At 36.8% G+C, this 21,884-nt stretch overlaps 1 protein-coding gene across 1 annotated transcript in view; it reads right to left on the bottom strand.

The window, feature by feature from the left end:
• The window catches only part of syne2a (spectrin repeat containing, nuclear envelope 2a), a 98,196-nt gene that overhangs the window by 13,442 nt on the left and 62,870 nt on the right, over positions 1-21,884 (bottom strand). Inside the window, exons 67-85 of the mRNA XM_084091487.1 lie at positions 21,645-21,827; positions 21,361-21,507; positions 20,841-21,020; positions 20,594-20,749; positions 20,303-20,458; positions 19,153-19,323; positions 18,820-18,938; positions 18,114-18,318; positions 15,714-15,896; positions 15,477-15,590; positions 15,185-15,343; positions 14,680-14,823; positions 13,409-13,503; positions 12,038-12,269; positions 11,724-11,918; positions 9,001-9,126; positions 7,290-7,445; positions 5,007-5,168; positions 1,713-1,879 (exon numbers count right to left, since the gene is read on the bottom strand). Coding sequence (XP_083947613.1) covers positions 1,713-1,879; positions 5,007-5,168; positions 7,290-7,445; positions 9,001-9,126; positions 11,724-11,918; positions 12,038-12,269; positions 13,409-13,503; positions 14,680-14,823; positions 15,185-15,343; positions 15,477-15,590; positions 15,714-15,896; positions 18,114-18,318; positions 18,820-18,938; positions 19,153-19,323; positions 20,303-20,458; positions 20,594-20,749; positions 20,841-21,020; positions 21,361-21,507; positions 21,645-21,827 — 3,050 coding nt within the window. The remainder of the gene's footprint in view (positions 1-1,712; positions 1,880-5,006; positions 5,169-7,289; positions 7,446-9,000; positions 9,127-11,723; positions 11,919-12,037; positions 12,270-13,408; positions 13,504-14,679; positions 14,824-15,184; positions 15,344-15,476; positions 15,591-15,713; positions 15,897-18,113; positions 18,319-18,819; positions 18,939-19,152; positions 19,324-20,302; positions 20,459-20,593; positions 20,750-20,840; positions 21,021-21,360; positions 21,508-21,644; positions 21,828-21,884) is intronic.

Genomic DNA, 21,884 nt, shown 5'->3' with positions numbered 1-21,884 from the left:
ACAATCCCCCCCACCCAATCTGAGCTATACAGAGGGACTAGAACAGACTACAGAAGCCTGAACATGCCATATGGCAAAGCCGAAGCAAATGACACTAGTGAGGGCTACGTTAATTCCCCCTTCCTTCCAGTATTAGCACCATCTGGCTGCTTCAGAGCACGTCACACCGCAGGACTGACATGAGAGGTTGTTGACGTCACAAACAAATTGAGAGTTATCCGTTCTTTTCTGTTTGCTTAGGACCACCACATGATTCATACATGATTCATGTAGATAATGCTTCTTTGGCAGCACTGTCTGCTTGCTCATTACCAGAGATGCCTGAGTGGCCAGAATACTCCAACTTAAATTTATTTCATTTCAGTCAGTTGCCATTTTCCAAAGAACGATTACGAGAGCATGTGACAGCTGTGCTAACCATCCACAGCACTGAAGATCATATCAAATGCTGAAGGAATTATTGAGTATATGCAGACTCAAGACCTTTGATTAATTAAAATAATAATAAAATATATATCATATATTTAACATTAATTTAAACATTGTAACAGCATCAGTGTTATGTTAGTATTATTTATATACAATTATAGCATTTATTCATGTTGAATTGGCTTTTATTTCTTTCTTTTTTTTCATTTTAATTTATTTTGTGTGTGTGTGTGTGTGTGTGTGTGTGTGTGTGTGTGTGTGTGTGTGTGTCTGTGTGTCTGTGTGTGTGTGTGTGTGTGTGTGTGTGTGTGTGTGTGTGTGTGTGTATTAACGCTTTCATTTACATTTATTTAAGTTTTAGTGATCTTAATACTTTTTTTTTTGGATGCATTACAAAAGGGAATATTTGTTTTTTTCCCAACATCAAGATTTATTTCACGTAATTTGTTGTTTAAGCACTGATCCCATTCCGATTGCCATTTAGTTTTGGTGTATGCATTTAATGTTGGTCTCAGATCTGTGAAAGATATAGAGCATTTTACTGGTTCTATAGATCAGTGGTTCCCAAACTTTTGTCCATGAAGACACTCTCCTTACATATAAGAAAGCCTGAGCTGAGAGACAATGTATAGAACCAAAGGAAGTACTGTAATTATTAACTGGTTCAGATCAGTGGCCGATCATTTGGAGCAATCCCAGAAACTATACCTATGAGTTTCCCATGCAGAAAAAACTGACAAAAAAAAAAAAAAAAAAAGAGAAAAGGCTTTTCACATCTGTATCTCTCAATCATATAGCACTATATGATAAGCCCGTTCTAACAACAGTAGATGTTCATGCACAATTACATGTTTGTATTTGCACAGGAAATGGTTATTTTTCCCAGCAGCGACTTTTTGAACTACTTGCTAACAATCTGTTGATCACAACAGCCTCACATGTAAAGCTTAAGCGCTTTGAGTCTGGACAAAAGCATCTGTTAAATGTCTCAAACATTAATGTAAATGTGTAATCAACGGTTTTGCTATAACCAAAAGGTCTAAATGAAGAATAAATGAACAAATGATTGAATGAATCAGTAAATCCTTGAATGGAAACCAGAAATGAAAGGCTTTCAAACAAACAAAGAGCTTTGATCACTGGGAGATACAACGACCAGCCGTTAATCAATCAAGCAATAGCAAACACCAGGCCAAAATGAAAGAAATTGATTTAAGTAGCAATTATTCGACAAACCATTTTTTTCAACACAGTTCAGTGTGGCTCATTTGTTTTTTGCTCACCTGGTCTCAATGTGGTCGAACAGGTGCTGCCAGCGGTCGTTGACATCACGTAAGGCCCCATGGATCTCTGCCTCCTTAGCCTTATCGCTGGCCAATAGGAGCTGCTCGCCCAGCTGCTTGAGGTGGCTCTTGTTCTCACTGAAGAGGTTGATCTCCTCCATGCAGTCCTGAAGTGAGAGGTGCACAATGAACACTGGTCATTCATGTGCTTTAGTCATTAACACATCCATCCCAGACAAAACCCACTAACTGCACTTTGTCTCTGGATGGGTCTGACAGCTGTCAAAACTATATTCCTTCTCTCAGCATGGGACCTCTTTAAAAGAAAGGAACAATTATTCACACTGACCCCTCAGCCACCCAAATCCTTTTCACTTTCTCCATTGCTTTTAAGGGTTCACCCGTTTTGTTTAGTCTGGCCTGGCTCACTTTGATCAGAAGGCATCTGGTTGTCATCACCAGTAACACAATATATGTATGCTGTATGTAGAATTCAGAAACCCTTGTTATTAGCGACACCAGTGGCTGTTAAGTGAACTGCAGCTAGCAACTTATAGCATGTACTCACAAGAGACTGAATGTGATTCAATGCCCTGATATACTCATGGCAAAGTTCTCCCTCTCTCTCTCTCTCTTTTTTTTTTGTTTGTTTGTTGTAAATGTACTTTCCTCTTAATAACATAATAAAAGCACACAACAAAAATGACAGCGGTGAGAAAGCAGCAGAAAGAAAAAATCTGATCATAGTGATGTTGATGTGTTTGTACAAGCTCTACAATTTACCAACATCATGTTGACTTATGTCGAGTTATGATGATTATAAAGTATATTTGAAGCTATATAGATCTGGTAATGTGAGATAGTTTGAATGAATCTCTTTTCTTTGCATGACACATTGACTACAGAATATCTCTTTCTCTTTCTCATATTATCCTGAACATTGTCCAAGCATTTGTTTCAAGTGTCAGTACGGAAGAGAGGCTCTCGGGAGCGCAATAAAATGTCACATCCTTTTGATTTTCCCAGAAAAAAAACATCCTGAGTCTTTCACATATAAATCAGTCTACAGGCATAGGCAATCTAGGAAGTCAGGGAAGGTTTTGTTTTTTAAGTTTCATTACAAGCTGTTCACACATTGGCAATAAAAAGAGATTACACATTAACTTTTATTTGACTCATTTGACTTATTTTTACTCACAAAAAAATATTTGAAATAAATTAGATGTTAACTGAAAATCTTATTTCAGCTTGTTGCCTAGGAACAATTTCTCATTTAGTTCAACTCAATGTACTAAAATAACTAAACATAAAATAAAAATTAACAAAAAAACTTTGTAGACATATTTTTAGACAAATGCCAAATTTCTAAAACTATTATAATTATAGTATCTCACTAATACAAAATACATCATCAGTAACTGCACTGGAAAGAGACAATGGCCACCTTTCTGAAAACCTCAATGGTAAACTATGCGCTAATGACTGCAGAGTGCTTGACGTGGCCCTGTTTGATGGTGAGAGAGAAACTGCACATATAAGGCCATTGTTGTGTATGAACAAAGAGGTAAACAAATGAACCAACAGTAACGCGGTACAGAACTCTGCCCTCAGTTTTATAGTACATGCAGTAAGCTAGATTAGCACTAATCTTTAGAGTTTTTTAAATAATGTACATTTGTAACATATTTCAGTAAAAATGAACAAATGCAACAGTATGTGAGTGGATAAAATGTAGCCTCTGTGAAATGTAAGATCTGTGGGGCCTCCCTTGGGAACGATTAAGTGTGCTGTTCATTTGAGACCGTTTTAATCCTTCATAGATACTCTAAATAGCATATACCATATAATACCATATTACTGACCTACTTAAGCTCCTTACATATGTACAACAGAAACTCACCATGTCAAAGGCACATAAAAACAGATCCATGTTTCAGCCTTTGAGGTAATATAACCACAAAAAACAAATAGTCAAGCAATTTTACATATTAACACATAGCAATTACATAATTATTGATTTCAAGGGATAGTTCACACAAAAATGAAAATTCTGTCCTCATTTAATCACCCTCGTTTCAAACCCGTAAGACTATTTCTTTCTGCTGAACACAAAAGGAGAAATTATGTCTTGATTATGTCTTGTATACCCTTTTCAATGCAGTTACAATGATTGGGCTCCAAGCTTCAAAAAGGACGCAAAAGCAAAATCTAATTATCATAAAAGTGGTTCATATGACTTCCTCAATTTTCTTTATACAGAATAAAGTGTTCAGAATATTCATCAGAATTTTCACTATTCAACTTTTGTGTTACACGAAACTGTACAAAGTAGTACACTACTGTTCAAAAGTTTGGGGTAGCAAGATTTTTTTTAAAGAATTTAATACTTTTATTCAGCAAGGATGCATTACATTGATTACATTACAAAAGATTTCTATTTCAGATAAATGCTGTTCTTTTGAACTTTCTATCCATCAAAGAATGATAATAATAAGAAATGTTTCTTGAGCACCAAATCATCATATTAGTAATAATTATTTATTGTATTAAAAAAACAAACAAAAAAACAAACAAATGCAGCCTGGGTGAGCATGAGAGACTTATAAAAAATATTTAAAAATCTTTGGGTTTAGAACAAAATGGTGTAAATTAGGCTGCACAATATATTGAAATTCTCGAAATATCGCAAATGCATATATATCGCAATATGCATATCGCAATTAGCTTGCAATAACTAGGGTAACGAACAAAAGACAAAGAGAAAATCACTCACTGCTCTTGGCTGAATAACTTTTGTAGCTTTAATAAGAAGAATCAGTATATATATTTAATTCATACAGTGAAAACTAAGCAGTGTTTTATTTTTATATTTTTATTTGTCTTTATTTGTTTTATTTGATTATTCAGTTTCCGTTGTTAGATAAACCTAATGTAGGCCTACCTGAAACCCTAAACCCAGTGGTTTACGCTGATGTAAAAATAGCACTTAACTCTTATGTTACAGTAAAACACTGCTGTTCACTTTCAGAAGTTGTAGGGATGTTTTCTTGTCACAAAAAGAATGTGAAACATATGTACGTTACATAATTTTAAATATATTTTAAAGATAATAATTTAAGATTATTTTACACACTTTCAGCATTATTGTATCGCATATCGCATTGTATCGCATATCATATTCTTCAATATGGTGCAGCCCTAGTGTAAATAAATAATACAAAGTAAATAATGCCTCAAAACTTATAATTTATCACTTTAAGGTAATAAAAATCAATGACAGGAAATCATCTCTACCTTTTTAAGTTTCTCCACCATTTCCTCAATACTAAGGTTTTCAACCCTGTGTGCCACTTTTTTCTCCATCTGTGTCAGCCAATCGCAGAGCTCCTTGTTTTTATCATTGAAGATGATCCAGGCATTCAGGCGATCAGCTATTTCCTGTTTGCGTAGTGACACCTACACACAAGAGGAAGGTTAAAATGCTTCAGTATGACAAAAATACAGCCTAAAATAACATTTTCTTACAGTAAGTAAAGAAATGTTTGAAAGTCCCAGATTTCTACACTGTTAATGACAATTAACAATTTATTTAGTTTTGAAACAAAACATCTCTGAGAGCACATGGCCCACTCTCAAACTCTAGAGAGAGTACAGAAGAACTTGCACTCTTTGTCCTCATTGAATTTTGTAATGTGCTCTCGAACTGATAGACCGGTTCACTACCCTTATTCATGTGTGAGTAAAGACTTCAAAACAACTCAGTACAAAGGTGTAAGGTTACAACTATGAATTTATTCTTTAAAAGCTGTCCATCTGAAAGTTTTTAACAAAAAAACACTCATCTCATGCTGTGAGATTGATTACAGGACTGTTAGGCAAAGAGTACAGCAAAGGCCCTCTAGCTTTTACTGCTTGCTGTCAGTAAGGGTCTAGTCTATTAGTATGTACTAACACCAAGACACACTAGGGGACAATGGCAGCGCTTTGTAGTTCCTCTTTTACTCGTGTCTTTCCTAGATCGCCATGGCTTACAAGCAGCCTTTTAAAAAGCAAGAAAGCATTTTCCATGCTACATTTGTCAGTGAAGGCAATACATTTTCCTTAAACCATTAATGCCACACTTTGAACTATAAGAGAAAGTGATGAGTTTTCCTTCTAAATACAAATATTAATCATTAGGTTAAAAGAAAGCACAAGGACACTGAGATAAATTGGCTACTTTTATTCAAGGCTGTGTTGTCAAACATAATTCATGGATTTCCTTGGGCTCACAAACCTAAGCGACTTACTACAAACATATGCAACAGCAAATAAAAGCCCTCCTTCCAGAAAAACAAAGCAAGGTCTAGCTTTGCCATCTGTCATTCATTCCAGGGAATGTTTCCACCTGCAACCTGTTGGCAACAGACACTGACGAACACGTAGACTGACCTCATTGGCTCTGTCCTGGCTTCCGGCCAGAGTTTTAAAAAAAACACGACTGAAAACTCAAACAGCAACTCCACAAACTGAAAAACGGTTCATTAAACAAGTTCGTTGGTGAGAAGTCCAAGGGTTGGATATAGGCCATGCAATGATCTGTCCTAAATGTGGCCTTTCTGTTTTTAATTGCTCAGGCTGTTTACGGTTACAAGAGCAGCTCCATTCAAATGTCAACGGGCCATTCTAGACACCTGCGCTAGACAGATAATTGCGAAAAAAGGTCCTCAATCAGCCTGGGAAAAAAAAAAACTTCAAAAGTGAGCTACATAAGTAATGCGTATTGACATGTGCGTTAGAATAGATCTGCACTACTCAGGAGTATTATTTGATTTTATTACCATAATTACAAGAGCTTAACTAATGTAATTATAGTTAATATGTTGCAATGATGTTTAAGGGATCAGTCACCCAGAAATGAAAACTCATAATTTACCAAACCCGAATCACTTTCGTTCTTCTGTGGAGCAGAAACTGCCAATTTTTGAGGACTATCCTGGCTAATAATATTTCAATATAATGAAATTAAAGGAGGACTGGAGCTGTCAAGCCCCAAAAAACTGGTCCATGTGACTCATGTGCTATATTTCAAGTCTTCTGAAGTCACACGATAGCTCTGTTTGTGTAAAAACTACTTTTTGATGATACTTTTATGCTGATTTTTTGTCCCTTTGAAGCTTGAATGGGCTTGAATGTGCTTCCATTCCATTTTGTAATTGCATGGAAAAAACTTATGATTCAAAATTTCTCCTAATGTGTTTCACAGCATGTTTTGACCAACATGTGGGTGAGCAAATGAAACTGGTGAAACCTATTTTCTTGTACTATTTATCATGTCAGAAACATTTATGTGTTCTGTCCATCTTGTGGCACCTTCGGAGGAGAAACATGTAATCATGAATATAAATGTAGATCAATTCATGTAGCCTACATTCTTATTTTCCCTCTCTTTTTCTGTGCCATGCGGCACTGTGAAGTTCCCCCCACTTCCAGGGGTGAATCATTGTGTGCCTTTCAATGCTGCCTGGACAACAGCTTCTCTTTCCCTCCTACTCTCACACTCTCCTTCTCTCCTCCCAAACTCAAACACTCACTCACCTTCAAGCACAGTTCTTCCCATTGGCTGTGAAGCTCTTCCACTTGTCCCTGAAGAAGCGCGGTGTCCCCGGGCAGCACGTACTGGGACACATCTGCCTTCATGGTGCTCAGCTCTTTCAGTCCTCCAGCCCAAATCTGCAGCGAGTCCTCGTATTCCTGCATAACACGGCAACCAACAAGTTAAACTCCCCTCCTCTGCCGCACGCTAACCCTAGCCCTCTCTCTGCTTCTCTCTGTCCCTGTCATTAGCGCACAGGATTAAGGCCTGCTGGATGGGACGGGGGAGGGTTGGAGGCGGAGAGGGGGAGGTGGGAGGGAGAGTGGGGGGAGGGCAGAGCACCCATTACAGCATTGGAAAGGGTGATGGGGTAAAGGCCAAACATGTTAAGGACACTTATTTTCTTTTGTTTGTCAGTTTCACCCACCTCCATTAAAAGACAATCAGAGCTTAATCAACAAGAAATCAAATCAGTCTCAGCAGATGGTTATTAACACATTTCTAAAGCAACACAATTATATCAACAGGTGTTTTTTTTTCTTCAACAAAGACCTTGGAAATAGATTCAGTGTATTAAAATACAGGAGATTAAAGTACTTTGAGGGTGTGTTTACACAACAACGATGTACTTAAATCAGACGACAACGTTGTCAAAATGATCTCAGTTCACACGGATCTGCGGTAATGACTAAAAAGGCTGTATTATGCATGCCAGGCCAGTAGTTGGCGATGTCACTTTGTCAAGAAACGCACCGCAAACACATAACACACATGCGTGAACATGTAATACACATGCGCATGATGTCACCGTTTTTCACAAATTCATGTTTTTGTTGTTCACATGGAGACAGTAAAGACATCGTTTTCAAAAGCTTGCGTTTTCAGGCCCCCAAAACACTGTTGTCATGCAAACAAACGGCCAAAACGCATAAAGTTTTGCGTTTTCAGTTGAAAGCGGTGTCGTGTAAACATACCCTTATAGTCATCAAAGCCAAATAAGAATTGTAAACAGTTTCTACTAATTGATGACTAATTTCCCATGTAATAGCGTGAAAGCTTGGCACAGACACAATTCATGCAGCAGGTTTCCCAAAGCTTGGAGTGATCTCTATTCTTAAAGGAGGTGCCAAAAAATAAACACAAGCAATGTAGAGGCCTGTAACTTTAATGTTAGCTGACTTAACACTATAGAGTAGGACCCAAAAGTCTGGGAACATTAGTGAACTGCTTCTATTTTGCTTTTTTTCTGATATATACAGTATGTAGTTTAATTACATATTACATAGCAATTTGTGAAAGCAAGGTGTATATTAAAATATACACTACTGTTGCATAAGAAACATTTAAAAAATATTACAAACCCCAAACTTTTGAACGGTAATGTATATGAATATCAGAATGTCTTAGTATTTGGTTTGTCCCCTTTTGCTTTATTAACTTTACAAGTTAATGTAAAACCAGCATGACTTGAGATGATCTGATGAAGAACATCTGAGCATCTGTACAATACCATCTCAAACTAGCCTATATTTGAAACATGGAACTGTTAAATATTTCTTCATTTGTCATAACTTTTCCTTGAAAAAAAAAAAAAACGAAAATGATTAAAACTATTAATATTATGGGCTAACTATTATTATTAATATGGCCAAACTTCCTAAATCCCTAAATATTTAGGAGTTCACTGTTATCACTGTCAGATGCATACATTACCTTAGTGAGTTGCTCATGTGTCTTTAGATCTTCTAGCTTCTCTGGCAGTGGACTCTTTAATCTTGCTTTTATCTCTTCCAGTTTGAGAGCACAATCAGCCAGTCCAGTTTCACAGAGCTTCCAATTCTGCAAAGAAACAGCAAAATATCTTAATCACTACGGAAGAGGTGTACAAAACCATATTATTTTAGATTTAAAGGATTCTTCCAGGTTCAATACAATCTTAAGCTTTACCAACAGTATGTGCAACATGTCAGTTTAATAACTTTTACTCGGCTCGTATGTTGATCCTAGAGTTTAAAAATACCGTTTATAAGTTGTTTTACCATGTTGATTATGAGAGTCACTGGTGTGCTTGTACTTCATGTCTGTCTGCCATTGTTTTATCTCATATCAGATCTCAGATCAGTGAAGAGGGATTTCCCTTTCACATGGGGGATACACCATCCCCCTGTCTATTGTGAGCACATGCTCACATAAACACACTTCTACCCACATCACTCTCTAAACCCCTCTCACTTTTGACAATCAAAACAATGATGTCATCGTTCCAAAAGAGATGAGCCAATCAGAGTTGGTTAGGAGTGGGTGTGACTGGATAATGTCTGAACTTTTCCACCCCACTGGTTCTCGGTGAACACTGTAAACTAATTTACAAATGGGGAATGTCAAAGTTATTTCTTCAGATATGGCCCAAGTTCTCCAGGGTGCTAATAAAGCAGAAAGGATTACAGTCATCTGCATGTTCACCTGTAATCAACAGTCCACATGACAATTTATGTTGTTTGTACAACTGTAACTGCAATGCATTATGTTCTGAAGCCTTCATGATCTTCCATTATTGTGGTTTTGAAAATAAAGTAGAATTTAATGAAAGATTTTATTTAATAGCAATTCTACTTCAAGTCTTAGGGCAATATGGGATTGTTTGTGAACAATGACAGATGATCCATGTAGACACCGAACTGCACAGTGGCTTAGGAGCCGTGGTTTTCACGTTCTGTGTGATACAGTCCAGCTGCCTCATTTATGGATTATGGCGAGATTACGGCTGATCTCTCATCCTCAAAATGAAGCACTTTGTTAGTGAAACGCTCAGTAGGGTATGTAGGTCAATTGCGGCTAAGACCCCCACGATAACTTTGCTCTGTCCATACAAAAAAAAAAAAAAAAGAATTCAACAAGACAAGGGTGTCAGCACTAATCAGATTGATCCAAGTCTGTGTTATGTTTATGTTTTAATTAGTAGGCTAATTTTTGTTTGACATTCTAGTGACAATTGACCCATGGACAGTCAAAAACATTCAAAACAGTTTCGTGTTTTACCAAAAAGCCACACGAAAAAAGATTATGAAATAAAAGATTAAAGCAACAATCCAAAAAAATTCAATACCCATACAATAAAATGAAAATATCAATTACCAATATGTAAAAAAACAAACAAAAAAACAAGGTAAATCCCTACATACTGTAATGTGAATCATTGGTACCGATATACAGTATTGTGAATTTGTCTTTTAGTGTGGACAGACAAATTATTTGTCAATGGAAACTTTCACATCACAGCTAGTAAAGACACTAGGGGTGTAACGGTACAGTAACAGTATGGTATGTTTTTGGTACGGCAGGGAAAAAAGCTAAACTTTTTTTATTTTTAATAAACAGGTTAGGGTGCTACTGTAGTTGGGGGAAGTGATTTGAAGTGCGTACACTTTGGGATGCAAAATATGTTAGCAAGATATTTTAAAAGCAAGTTAGAATCATTGCAGTCCCATTCTAAACACCTCCGTCTATTTTATGTGCATGCACGCACCGGCACTCGTTTATTAAGTCTGCAAATTGGCTGTCAGGATAATTATTACCAGGTTACGCATCTCAAACGCATTAAACAACATGGTCAGTAGGGCCATTTAGATTGAAATAAACTAATTATTTAGTTTGAAGTTCTGATTTGGTTTCAAACAATTAATATAAAGCAAGTCTCGTGTTTAACACAACTGGGATCGTGCACTTATCCAGTAGCAGCTCACTCTGTGTCATGCATTATTTTTGAGATGTGTTCGCAACATCAATGTACAGTATATCGATATAAAATATATTGTCGCATCCGAGGCGGGAAACGCAGAGTCTGAAGTTGCGTTCTACACACCAGGGTGTGTAAGGCTTTAAGACCTTTTTTAAGGCCTGCAAAAATAAAATGAATACCGTATTGGTATTAAACCATATCCTAAACCATAAAATGACTGTAAAAATGGTTATTTAAAAAAACTATACAGGTCAAATAATACAAGTTTTGACAAAAACACGTTTTACAAAGTTACAAACCTCACATTTCAGCCTTTAAACCATTTTTAAGAAAAGGGATGTCAAAATGATAAATTATTATATACATTCATTTCAAAATATGATATATTATATTCTAGATGCTTTATTAAAAAAAAAATGTAACGCACATTCGCTTATCGATCCACCGGTTACAACACTGCACGTTCAAACATGGGTCAATCTTCGCATTGGTCTAAATAAAAACGGCAGACGCGCTGAATGAAAATGCAATTTCACTCTTCACGAGTTTGCAAGTACGATATAAACATCAAGTAAACAAGTAAACAAGACCAGATCAAAGCAATCACTTAGCACAAATGTGGACTATTCAGTGATTGTGAACTGCCAATGCCACCCCTATAAAACGTTCTGGGAGATGTGAGAATTGGGTCACATACATGAGTTATGGTGTCTACAAGAGCCTTTCTTTTCTCCACAAGGCCACAGCTTCGCTCCCACGTCTCCATTAGGGCATCCAGTTCAGACTGCAGGCATGTCTGCGTATGTGCATCTGTTAAGGGAAGGATCTGTCTGCCTGCCACCACAGTCTGCCTGTAGAGTTCTTCATGAAGCTTTAGTTGCTCCTCAGTCCACTTTGGGAAACAGAGCATATAAGATATACAGTATATGATATACAGAAGCTATTTGCATCCGAACTGGCATTCGATGTATGCAGTTGGAAAGACAAAGCCTCATCACTAAATGATCTTACCTCAAAGTCCTTTATAGAGCACAGGAGCTGCTGTAAGCTGCACAGCGCCAGTCCTGCTGGTGGCAGAAGTTCTTCGATGTGTCTGATTAACTTTGAAAGTTTCCTCGAGCCTGTCTCATAGAGCTGCCAATGTCCCATAAGCCCCTCCAGATATTTCCCATGCTGCTGGACCCTCTGCTGTGTCTCCTGCCAATGTGTCTTTAGCTGGGTAAGCCTCAAGATCAGATGACTCCTGCTCACAGTGGAATTTGTCACATTTTTCAAGATATGCTAAGGGTAAATCGAGCCGCAAGTTATAGGCTAGTGAAGAACATTTACTTGGGTTACAAGGGTTTAGTTCACCTAAAAGTTAATATTCTGTCATCAACTACTCACCCTCATGTAGTTTCAAATACATTTCTTTTTTGGCCTTCAAAACACAATATTTTCAACAAAACCAGAGAGGTTTCTGTCGCTCCATTGAAAGTCCATTCATCCAAAACATTGATGCTTCAAAAAGTTCATAAAAACATTGTAAAGTTAAATCGTATGAATCTCTCATAACAAAGGAATCATGTCTCTTCATAAGACTTGGATTGAACGGTGCAATTCATTTGGATTGTTTTTGCAGTCTCTTTTGAACTGTGAAAGTTTTGTGGGTTGGACTCTCAGGTTTCATTAAAAATAGCTTCATTTGTGTTTCGAAGATAAATGAAAGTCATATGTATTTGGAACAACATAAAGTGAGCAAGAGATGACACAGTTGACATTTTTTAATGAAATAACCCTAAAAGATGTGATTTTAACAGAGGATCATTTTTGTAAAGAGACCATAGATGTTACAACAGATGAGCAACACATAACGAAGATGATATCATAAAACTAACTGCAATTCCACTGGCCATTAGCTTTGCCACTCATCTGGAAAAACAAACTAACCACATTTATGTGCCTCTCTACATGACATTTGTTCTTGCAATGAAAAACCAGACCTGAAAAACATCTTGAATGCAACTGTCCATGAGTTTCATATGAAGCAGCACTTATCGGCTGAAAAGAAAAATTATTTCATGCTGATAGCACATGCAGTTTCATTTCCTGAGTGCAACCCAGCTTGTTCCAGTGCTGAGCTCAAAGAAGCTCTTCCACACCACATAACTCAGAGAGTTATGGCCCCAGCTGAAGGCCGTGGAAAAAAGAAAAAGAAAAACAGTTGGAGAACCTTGGTTTTAATTACTCATCAGGTGACATCCAGTTCAGAACAAATTATTACACCACATTCTTTGATTTCTTATCCATGGCAGAGTCCCACACTGGAGGTTAGTAAGAAAATTCTGAGGTTACTGATTTTTTATAGTAGGGAATTAATTATTCAGTGCTATAAAGGCTCACCTGTCCTCATTCTGACTGCTCTCCAGGAAGCGTAAAGCCTCATTGATCATGGCATCCTGTAGCTGCTGGCTGATGATGACCTCCACTTTCAGCCTCTGGAAAATTTATTACTAATATATGAGTAGATGAGCTCTGTACAACCATTTTCAAAAAGTACTCTATTACAAACGGTTCATGCTACTCTTAATAAAAATAAAAATAAATAAAAAAATGGAATAAAGTAAAAAAAAAAAGCCAATCAAATAACATTCAATATTGACTGCGTTTACATTAACAATATTCCAAAATTAATCAGAATATAACTATTTAAATGTTAATCAGAATATGGTCAAATTCTAATTATGTATGTGTCATGTAAACATCTCAAATGATATAAAATTATTAGGTCAATCTTCTGGTTTCTACAAATCATTAGCATTTGCTTTCATAAACTCTTTATCATGTAAACAACTTATTCGGAATGTCCACTGCAATGGAATATTAATTTATATGAACATGTCTAAATGCAAGATATTCTGTGTGTTGTGTGATATAAATGGAAATTCTGTGTGTTCTGTGATTGAAAGTAGAGGAAAAACAAACCAGATTGCTATGTATGCAGGAATATTCCAGCAGTATACACTACCGTTCAAAAGTATGGGGTTGGTAAGACTTCTTAATGTCTTTGATAAAAGTCCCTTATGCAGCCCCCAAGGCTGCAATTATTTGATAAAATATATACAGTAAAAACAGTAATATTGTGAAATATCATTAACATTTAAAATAACTGTTTTCAATGTTTGATATATTTAAAATGTAATTTATTCCTGTGATGGCAAAGCTGAATTTTCCTCATCATTACTCCAGTCTTCAGTGTCACATGATCCTTCAGAAATCATTCTAATATGCTGATTTGGTGCTCAAGAAACATTTCTCATTATTAACAATGTTAATTGTTAAACAATGTTAACAATGGTAAATGTTAACAGTTGTGCAGCATAATGTGTTTGTGGAAACAGTGAAGCATTTTTTTCAGGATTTTTTGATGAATAGTACAGTACATTCACAAAAACATTTTAATAGTCCTTACGGTAATTTTTTATCAATTGAATGCATCCTTTTCATTAAAAAAAGCACCAATAGCTCTCTAATTTATGCTAATGTTCTTACTGACCTCAAAAATCTTACTGACAAAAACTCTGAAAAGTAATGTTTGTGAAGCAACAGTATAAGCATAATGAAACTGAATAATAGAAAATAATTTCTAATGGATTTAACTGTATGCTCATTACCTGATGCGCAGCTAGCTGCTCTCTTACAGTAGCATAGTTTCCAGACTTCTGATTGGATAAACCAGCCTCGATTTTTTCCAGGAGCTCCATCCAGCACTGGCACTTCTGTTGGAAGGTCTGAGCACGCAGTAGCTCTCCATTCATCTTCCTACAGATAGAGATGTGCATTGGCATTCACCAGACACAAGGGCTGAGACAGTTTAGCTACATCTAATGCTAGGGTGTTTATATAGGGAAAAAAGTAATAGTTCCCCCAAACATGAAAATTCACCCTCACGTCATTCCAAACTATTTGCCCCTCATGGAACACAACAGGAGAGTTTTTTAAAGGGTTTGAAACAACCCGAAGGCGAGGAAAATTACAGAATTTGCATGTGTAGGTGAACTAGCCCTTTAATAAGATGGAATGTCCATATGGATAGATGCATAAAGCATTTTTTTGCATATTTCAGGGCTAAACCAAAATGTTTGAGAACTGAATGGCATTAGAGCAGTGAAGTTTCACTTGCCTGTGTCTATCAGCAGCCTGAGAGAAGACCTGAACCCACTCTGTGTTGAGGGTCTGCAACCTCTCTACCTCCGTAGAGCTTAAGGAGAGTCTGAGTTTCTTTTGATTCAGAGCAGCAAGGTTAGGGGTCAGCCCACTCAGATCTAACAGAACCATCTTTCAAACAGGAAATAAAAAGAAAAACAACATTTACATAAAATCAACAATAACCTTTTAGTTCGCTCTGAAAAAAAGAGGGGGATGAAAAGAAAATTAATGAAAATAACCTCAAGAAATGCCACAGATTCACCTTTAGTCTTTCCATGCTTGTAGTGGCAGAGTTCAAAATGCTTTCAAAGTTTTTAAGTTGTTGCTCCATTGATTTCAAATCAGTGCTGAAACGGCAGTGCTCCTCTAGCTCCTCCTATGGACCGGGAACAGCACAACACTTTGCCATCATGTTTGCCATCGGTGTGCAGATCAATCAGATTACTTTTACGTAATGTCGTATTTAGTAATTTAAAAAATCTAAACTTGTTTCCCTCACCTGAACTTGTGCCCCAATCTCAGAAAGCGCCTTACCAAGATGCACATGGTCCCGTGATAGCAACCTGGTTTCTGATTTGATTAGTGAAACTGACTGGGGTTTCATCTGCCCCATGAGAAGCTTTGAGGCCTCCAGGACTTTTCCCACACTGCTTTGTAAGGCCGCCATGTCTTTCTCCAAAGTCTGTGAAAGACGAGCCACACAGGACATGACATAATTTGTCATCTCATAAATTAGTTTTCTTAATGATTAAACTAGCTTTCCAAATTTTGGGGTCAGTAAGATTTCTAATATGTTTATTCAGAAAGCATTAAATTGACAGTATAAAGTGACAGTAAAAACATTTATAACATTAAAAAAATATATTTTAAATAAATGCTGTTCTTTTAAAATGTTCTATTCAATGCAGTTTCCACAAAAATATTTGAGCAGTAAATCAGCATATTAGAATGATTTCTAAAGGACCATGTGACACTGAAGACTGGAGTGAAATAAATTCTCAAGAAAAATTTGTACGCTGCATATTTTCATTTAATGCTTTCTTTTTATATGTTCAACGTTTTATTGTACAGCACTTTGGTTCAACTCTGTTGCGTTTAAATGTGCTATAGAAATAAATTTTGACTTGACTTGCTTATCTAGGAAGCCACTATTTTTAGGAGTTAAGATGGAATTGGTAGGGGTTAGGATTTTTTTTATTACAAGAACTTCTGGCATCTACTAAAAACATTACAATTAAATAACTCGAGAAAGATTTAACTGAAGAGTATGCAGACAGTGAGGGAGATTCATGTCATGAAATCAAAAACACACCAATTAGGGCTCTGGATAGATCATTTCACAGAAACATACTGATGTGCTTTTGATAGCTTCAGAGTGTTTCGCATTTCTTCATCATTCCTTTTTTTTTTTTTTTTTATATCCACACATATTTGTTTTATTCAGACAATAAATTACTATAAAATATGTATTACTAATATTTTTTAAATAGTATATATTATTTGTTATTATTTAACTGTAAAAAAAAAACAGTGATTAAATAAGAATGAAATAAGAACTGATAAATAAAGAACTGATACATAATTCAATGTTCTTTTCTGTTAAACATTTTTGGTAAGAGTAGCGCATTGGTATTTTTAGTCCACTGAGAAAAGCTCCAGCTCAGATCTCAATGTTCCTTCTTTTCAAAACGAACTGAAGTACCGCAGACTCATCTGCAGGACTCAACAATTTAGCACTTAACAGGCACATGCTGAAATTGTTTTGTTTTTTTAGATTTGTTTTTCACTGGGCATTATTACTTTGCAAAATATGCTATTTTCTTAAAGGGTTAGTTCACCCAAAAATGAAAATTCTGTCAGTAATTACTCACCCTCATGTTGTTCCAACCCCGTAAGACCTTCGTTCATCTTCGGAACACAAATTAAGATATTTTTGATTAAATCTGAGAGCTGGATCACTCCTCTATAGGCTTCTAAGACCTAACTTGCTGGCCCAGAAAATGTATTAAAGACATCGTTAATATAGTCCAAGTGACTACAGTGGCTCAATCTTAAGTTTATAAAGCGACGAGAATACTTTTTGTGCGCAAAAACCCCCACAAAAATAACAACTTTATTCCACTATTCATTTCCTTCTCTCTGGGCCTCGAGTTATTTCACGTAGTGTTTTAGCGCAGCGCGTCTGTGTTGCACGTCGCACGCATCACACACATGACCAGCGTCGGCCAATAGTGAGCCTACGTGTGACGTACAACAGTTATACTGTTGCGCTGCGCAGTTATACTACGTGAAAAAACTCGAGGCCCAGAGAGAAGGAAATGAAAAGTGGAATAAAGTCGTTATTTTTGTTTTGTTTTGTGCACAAAAAGTATTCTCGTCGCTTTATAAACTTAAGATTGAGCCACTGTAGTCACTTGGACTATATTACCGATGTCTTTAATACATATTCTGGGCCAGCAAGTTATAATGTCTTAGAAGCCTATGGAGGAGTGATCCAGCTCTCAGATTTAATAAAAAATATCTTAATTTGTGTTCCGAAGATGAACAAAGGTCTTACGGGGTTGGAACAACATGAGGGTGAGTAATTACTGACAGAATTTTCATTTTTGGGTGAACTAACCCCTTTAAAGGTAAACAAAATTTGAAACCAAACCAGTACTTTTGTACTTATTTAAGAGCCGTTGATTTGGCAATTAAGCTGTGTACTTACTGTGTTTTGGAATTATCAATATTTTTTTTATTTTTTTGGGGGGGTGAGTGCATCATTCAGCATCTCTCTCTGATTACACTGGAGATGTGGATGGAATGAATTTGTAAATGCTTTCCAGCTAAACAATATCCAGATACTATCCGAATGGGAAACGGTGTGAAAGGGGCCTAGATACTATAAATTACTCACACTGATGCTCTGCATCCTGCTGTTAAGAAGCTCTACAGTGTTTTCTTCTCTGTCTGAAGAACTCATAAGCTCTTCAAGCCTATTCCAGTGCTGATTTAGAAGAACACAGCACTCTCCTGTGAGACGCTCGTATTCCAGCCAGAGCCGCAATTCATTCTGGGCCATTAGTAAATCTGCATGCACATCCTCAATCACTGATAGATGTCTGAAAACAAACAAAACAGACATTAATACCCACATAGGGCCAGACAAACACAACCTAATAATCAAACATGTTCTGTCCCCTCTTTGCATCACAGTTCCTTTTAGTGAATCAGTTTGTTTGCATGATTCATTATTCAACTAAAGAATCAAAAAAATACAAAAATGGTGTGCACATCCCAAACACCCAGATTGGGTGCAGGTGCAGGACAACTAAATAATATAGACAAAATAAAGAAGTATGAAGTCCGCACACTGAAAATTGCTGCTCCAAAAGAGTTTATTTAAGCTCTTTTGGAGCAGCAATTTTCAGTGTGCGGACTTCATACTTCTTTATTTCATTATTCAACTAAACCATCAAATGAAGACTCATCTGATCATTTTTACAGCTTCCGGAAAAAAAAAATGATGTTGACAATATTGCCAATTTGGTGCCATTTCAAAGTGCAATTTCAGATTAAACAGCGAATATAAAGGAGATGGACTGGAAAGTAAAATTGCTTACCGAGTTCTCTCCTTCTCGAAATGATCGGACAACAGTTTAGATGCACAAGGCTTGAGTTTGTCTCTTAAGTCAGTTAAGTTGTTCCAGGTCTCTGATCGGTTCAGCTCCCTTTCAAGTTCCTGTTAGGAAGTATGCATGATATCATATTCTACAAATAACACAGCTCCTGTAACACTGATGGCAATGTTGAATAATAATATTATTTGTATTCCCATGTAGGGAGAATAAAGTTTAACATTAACATTTATAATGTTAACTTCACAATTTACAAGTACAAGTATTTACTGTACAATGTTTTTCCAACGGAATTATTTTGTCAGACTGTTTACTGACTTGCAGAAGTTCCACATGAATTCGGTTCTGCTCAGATGAGAAGACAGGAACTCTGCACAGCTGCAGTCTGTAGGCCACCCTGGTTGTTTGCAGTTCTGCTGCACTCCTTTCAGATTCAAAGTGAGCCCACTTATCCTTGATTGGCTGCAAATCTAGCCTGAGAGCATTTATCTAAGAAAAAAAAAAAACACACATGCTGCTAGGAAAAACATTTCTTTGGCCACTCAAAAATAATGAATGAACTCTGACTGGACACATCTGAAGTTGTTATAAAACACAAATCAACTGAATTCTTATATTTATGAGGAAAGTATTATGCTTCTTAACTGTATTTCCTGAGTAACCGAACAAAGTGGAAAAAAGAATAAAGAAAAAAAACATGTACACACTGCAAATATTTGGAGGGGCAACCGCATTTAAACGAGCGAGTGAATCATATACATTTATTTATTCTGTGTTTGTACAGAATACAGAAGTCTCTCCTGATCATGCAGTGTTTGGCACAGTGATTTTGCACATTTTTGGCTGTAAACAAGACACATGGATGCAAAAAGTGCTATTAGTGTTACTGATAAAATATTATAATATTAAAAAAAAAGAAAAGAAAATATTGATAATGTATTTTTTATAACATAAATAAAAATATTAATAAATACCAAATACTTAAGACCATTTACAGGAGTGTTTTATGCTGCCTTTAAACATACATGGCATAAAATGTAGCTGCAGTATATACAGTTCAAAAGTGTTGGGTCACTAACATTTTTGTATTGTTTTAAATGTTTTTTTGTTTTTTTAAAGTCTCTTATGCTCATCTAGGCTGCATTTAGTTTATCAAAAAATTACTAAAATATTACAATTTACTTAAAAATGTCATTTATGATGGCAAAGCTGAATTTTCAGCATCATTACTCCAGTCTTCAGTGTCACATGATTCTTTAAAATCATTCTAATATGCTGATTTGCTGCTCAAGAAACTTTTTTTAATCAATGTTGAAACCAGTTGTGCTGCCTAATAATTTTGTGGAAATTATGACACACAGATACATTTTATGCATCCTTGCTGAATGCAATCTGACCCCAAACTTTTGAAAGGTATATGGCCAATGTGCACAAATTTACTGATGCATTCCAGGGTGTAAGAACTTGCCTGTTGACTCAAAGCTTTGCAGTCCTGGATGGCTGAATTCACCTGCTTGGAGAATGCTTGATCTCCAGGATGTTCACCATCCTGCAGCCCGAACAGGTGAAGAGCTTCCAAACCCTTCAGCTCAGAGGACTTCACCTGCAGCCTTTCCTCTGTCTCCTGGAATGAAGCAGTGTTAGAGTTTCCTGATATCTCTCACTCCCCTTTTTCAAAAGCAAGTTATTTCACTCTCACACCCACAAACAACATTTGCAGCATAAAATCTTCTAGCTAGTTGTGAGATAAGAGACTCACCTCACACTCCTGTAATGTTTGCTCAATCTGCGAGCAGCTCTCTGGTCTCCAGCTGTTTCTCACCCATTCCATACGTTGAGAGATCCAGCTGTGCATACAGTGCAATCGCTTTTCTTTATCTGTGCAGACCTGCCACTGGTCCTCAACACTGTGTATCTGGAGACAGAAGAACCCATCACGTTTCAAATATGATGGCTTTGGCAGGTTATACAGGTTACTACAGCATTTGTTGCATGTCTGCACTCACCTGACTGTCAATCTTGGCCTGTAGAACAAGCCAACTCAGATTGAGAGCACCCAGTCGCTCAGCAAAGAGGATGCGCTCACTGCGATTGGTGGGTTTGTTCACTGACCCCGCCCCCTCCACAGACTGGTGGTTCAGAAAGTCAACACACGACTGGTGACTGCTTACTTCAGCCTTAATATCCTAATATGTAAAAACATGGAATATAATACATGTCAGAGTTTCCTACATAATTAATTTTTGTAGCAGGGTGATCAAAAAAGTGACAGTAAAGACATTTATAATGTTACAAAAGATTTCTTATTCAAATAAAGGCATTTTTCAAAATGAAAGTATCCTGAAAGAAATATCCAATCAGAATTTTGGAATGATTTCTGAAGCTGCAAGTATAAATATATTATATATACATATACATATAAAGAACTTTAGACGAACCAAACAATATTTTTTCCATTCCTATCTTAAAATAATCAGTAGGATTTTATCCAGAAAACCAGAAATAATAAAAGAAAAGGTGCAATACCTTCAAAGCCTGCAGATGTCTAGAAAGCTCAGAGGAGCCCAGGGCAAAATGGACCCGTGAGCTTTCATCCTCCAGTCGTCTCTCTACATGCTCCAGCCAGGAGGTCAAATCAGCCAAGACTTGACTGTGAGACTGGCTTATCAACATCTAACAGGATGGCAAAAAGATGTTTACAAAAAAAATATATATCTGCTTGCTAGAGCTTTGCTTCTATTAGATCAATGAGGGAGGAGATGGAAGGAGAGAGAGAGAGGAAGAGAGAGAAACAGAGACATTATTCGTACTTGTTGCTGTGTCTGGTGGAGGGTGGGTAGCATGTTAGTCAGGTTCGTCCATTCCTGCTCAAGTTGAGCCAGTTGTCTGCGCAGACCTGGAGCTTTCCTGTCAGTCAGCTGCAGGATCTGCATGCCTGCGCTTTCTGCAGAAGCTTTCTGTGCCGAACGGAACCCCAGCTCCCTGAAGAACTCCTGTGGCACACAACCAAAACCAAGGTCTCATATTTTGCATTATGGGCATGAGGCATG

Source organism: Abramis brama (assembly GCF_963993115.1).
Source record: "Abramis brama genome assembly, chromosome: 18".
In the NCBI taxonomy this organism is placed as follows: Eukaryota; Metazoa; Chordata; class Actinopteri; order Cypriniformes; family Leuciscidae; genus Abramis; species Abramis brama.
The sequence above is the reverse complement of the archived record's forward strand: the minus strand, read 5'-3'. Positions and strand labels throughout refer to the sequence as shown.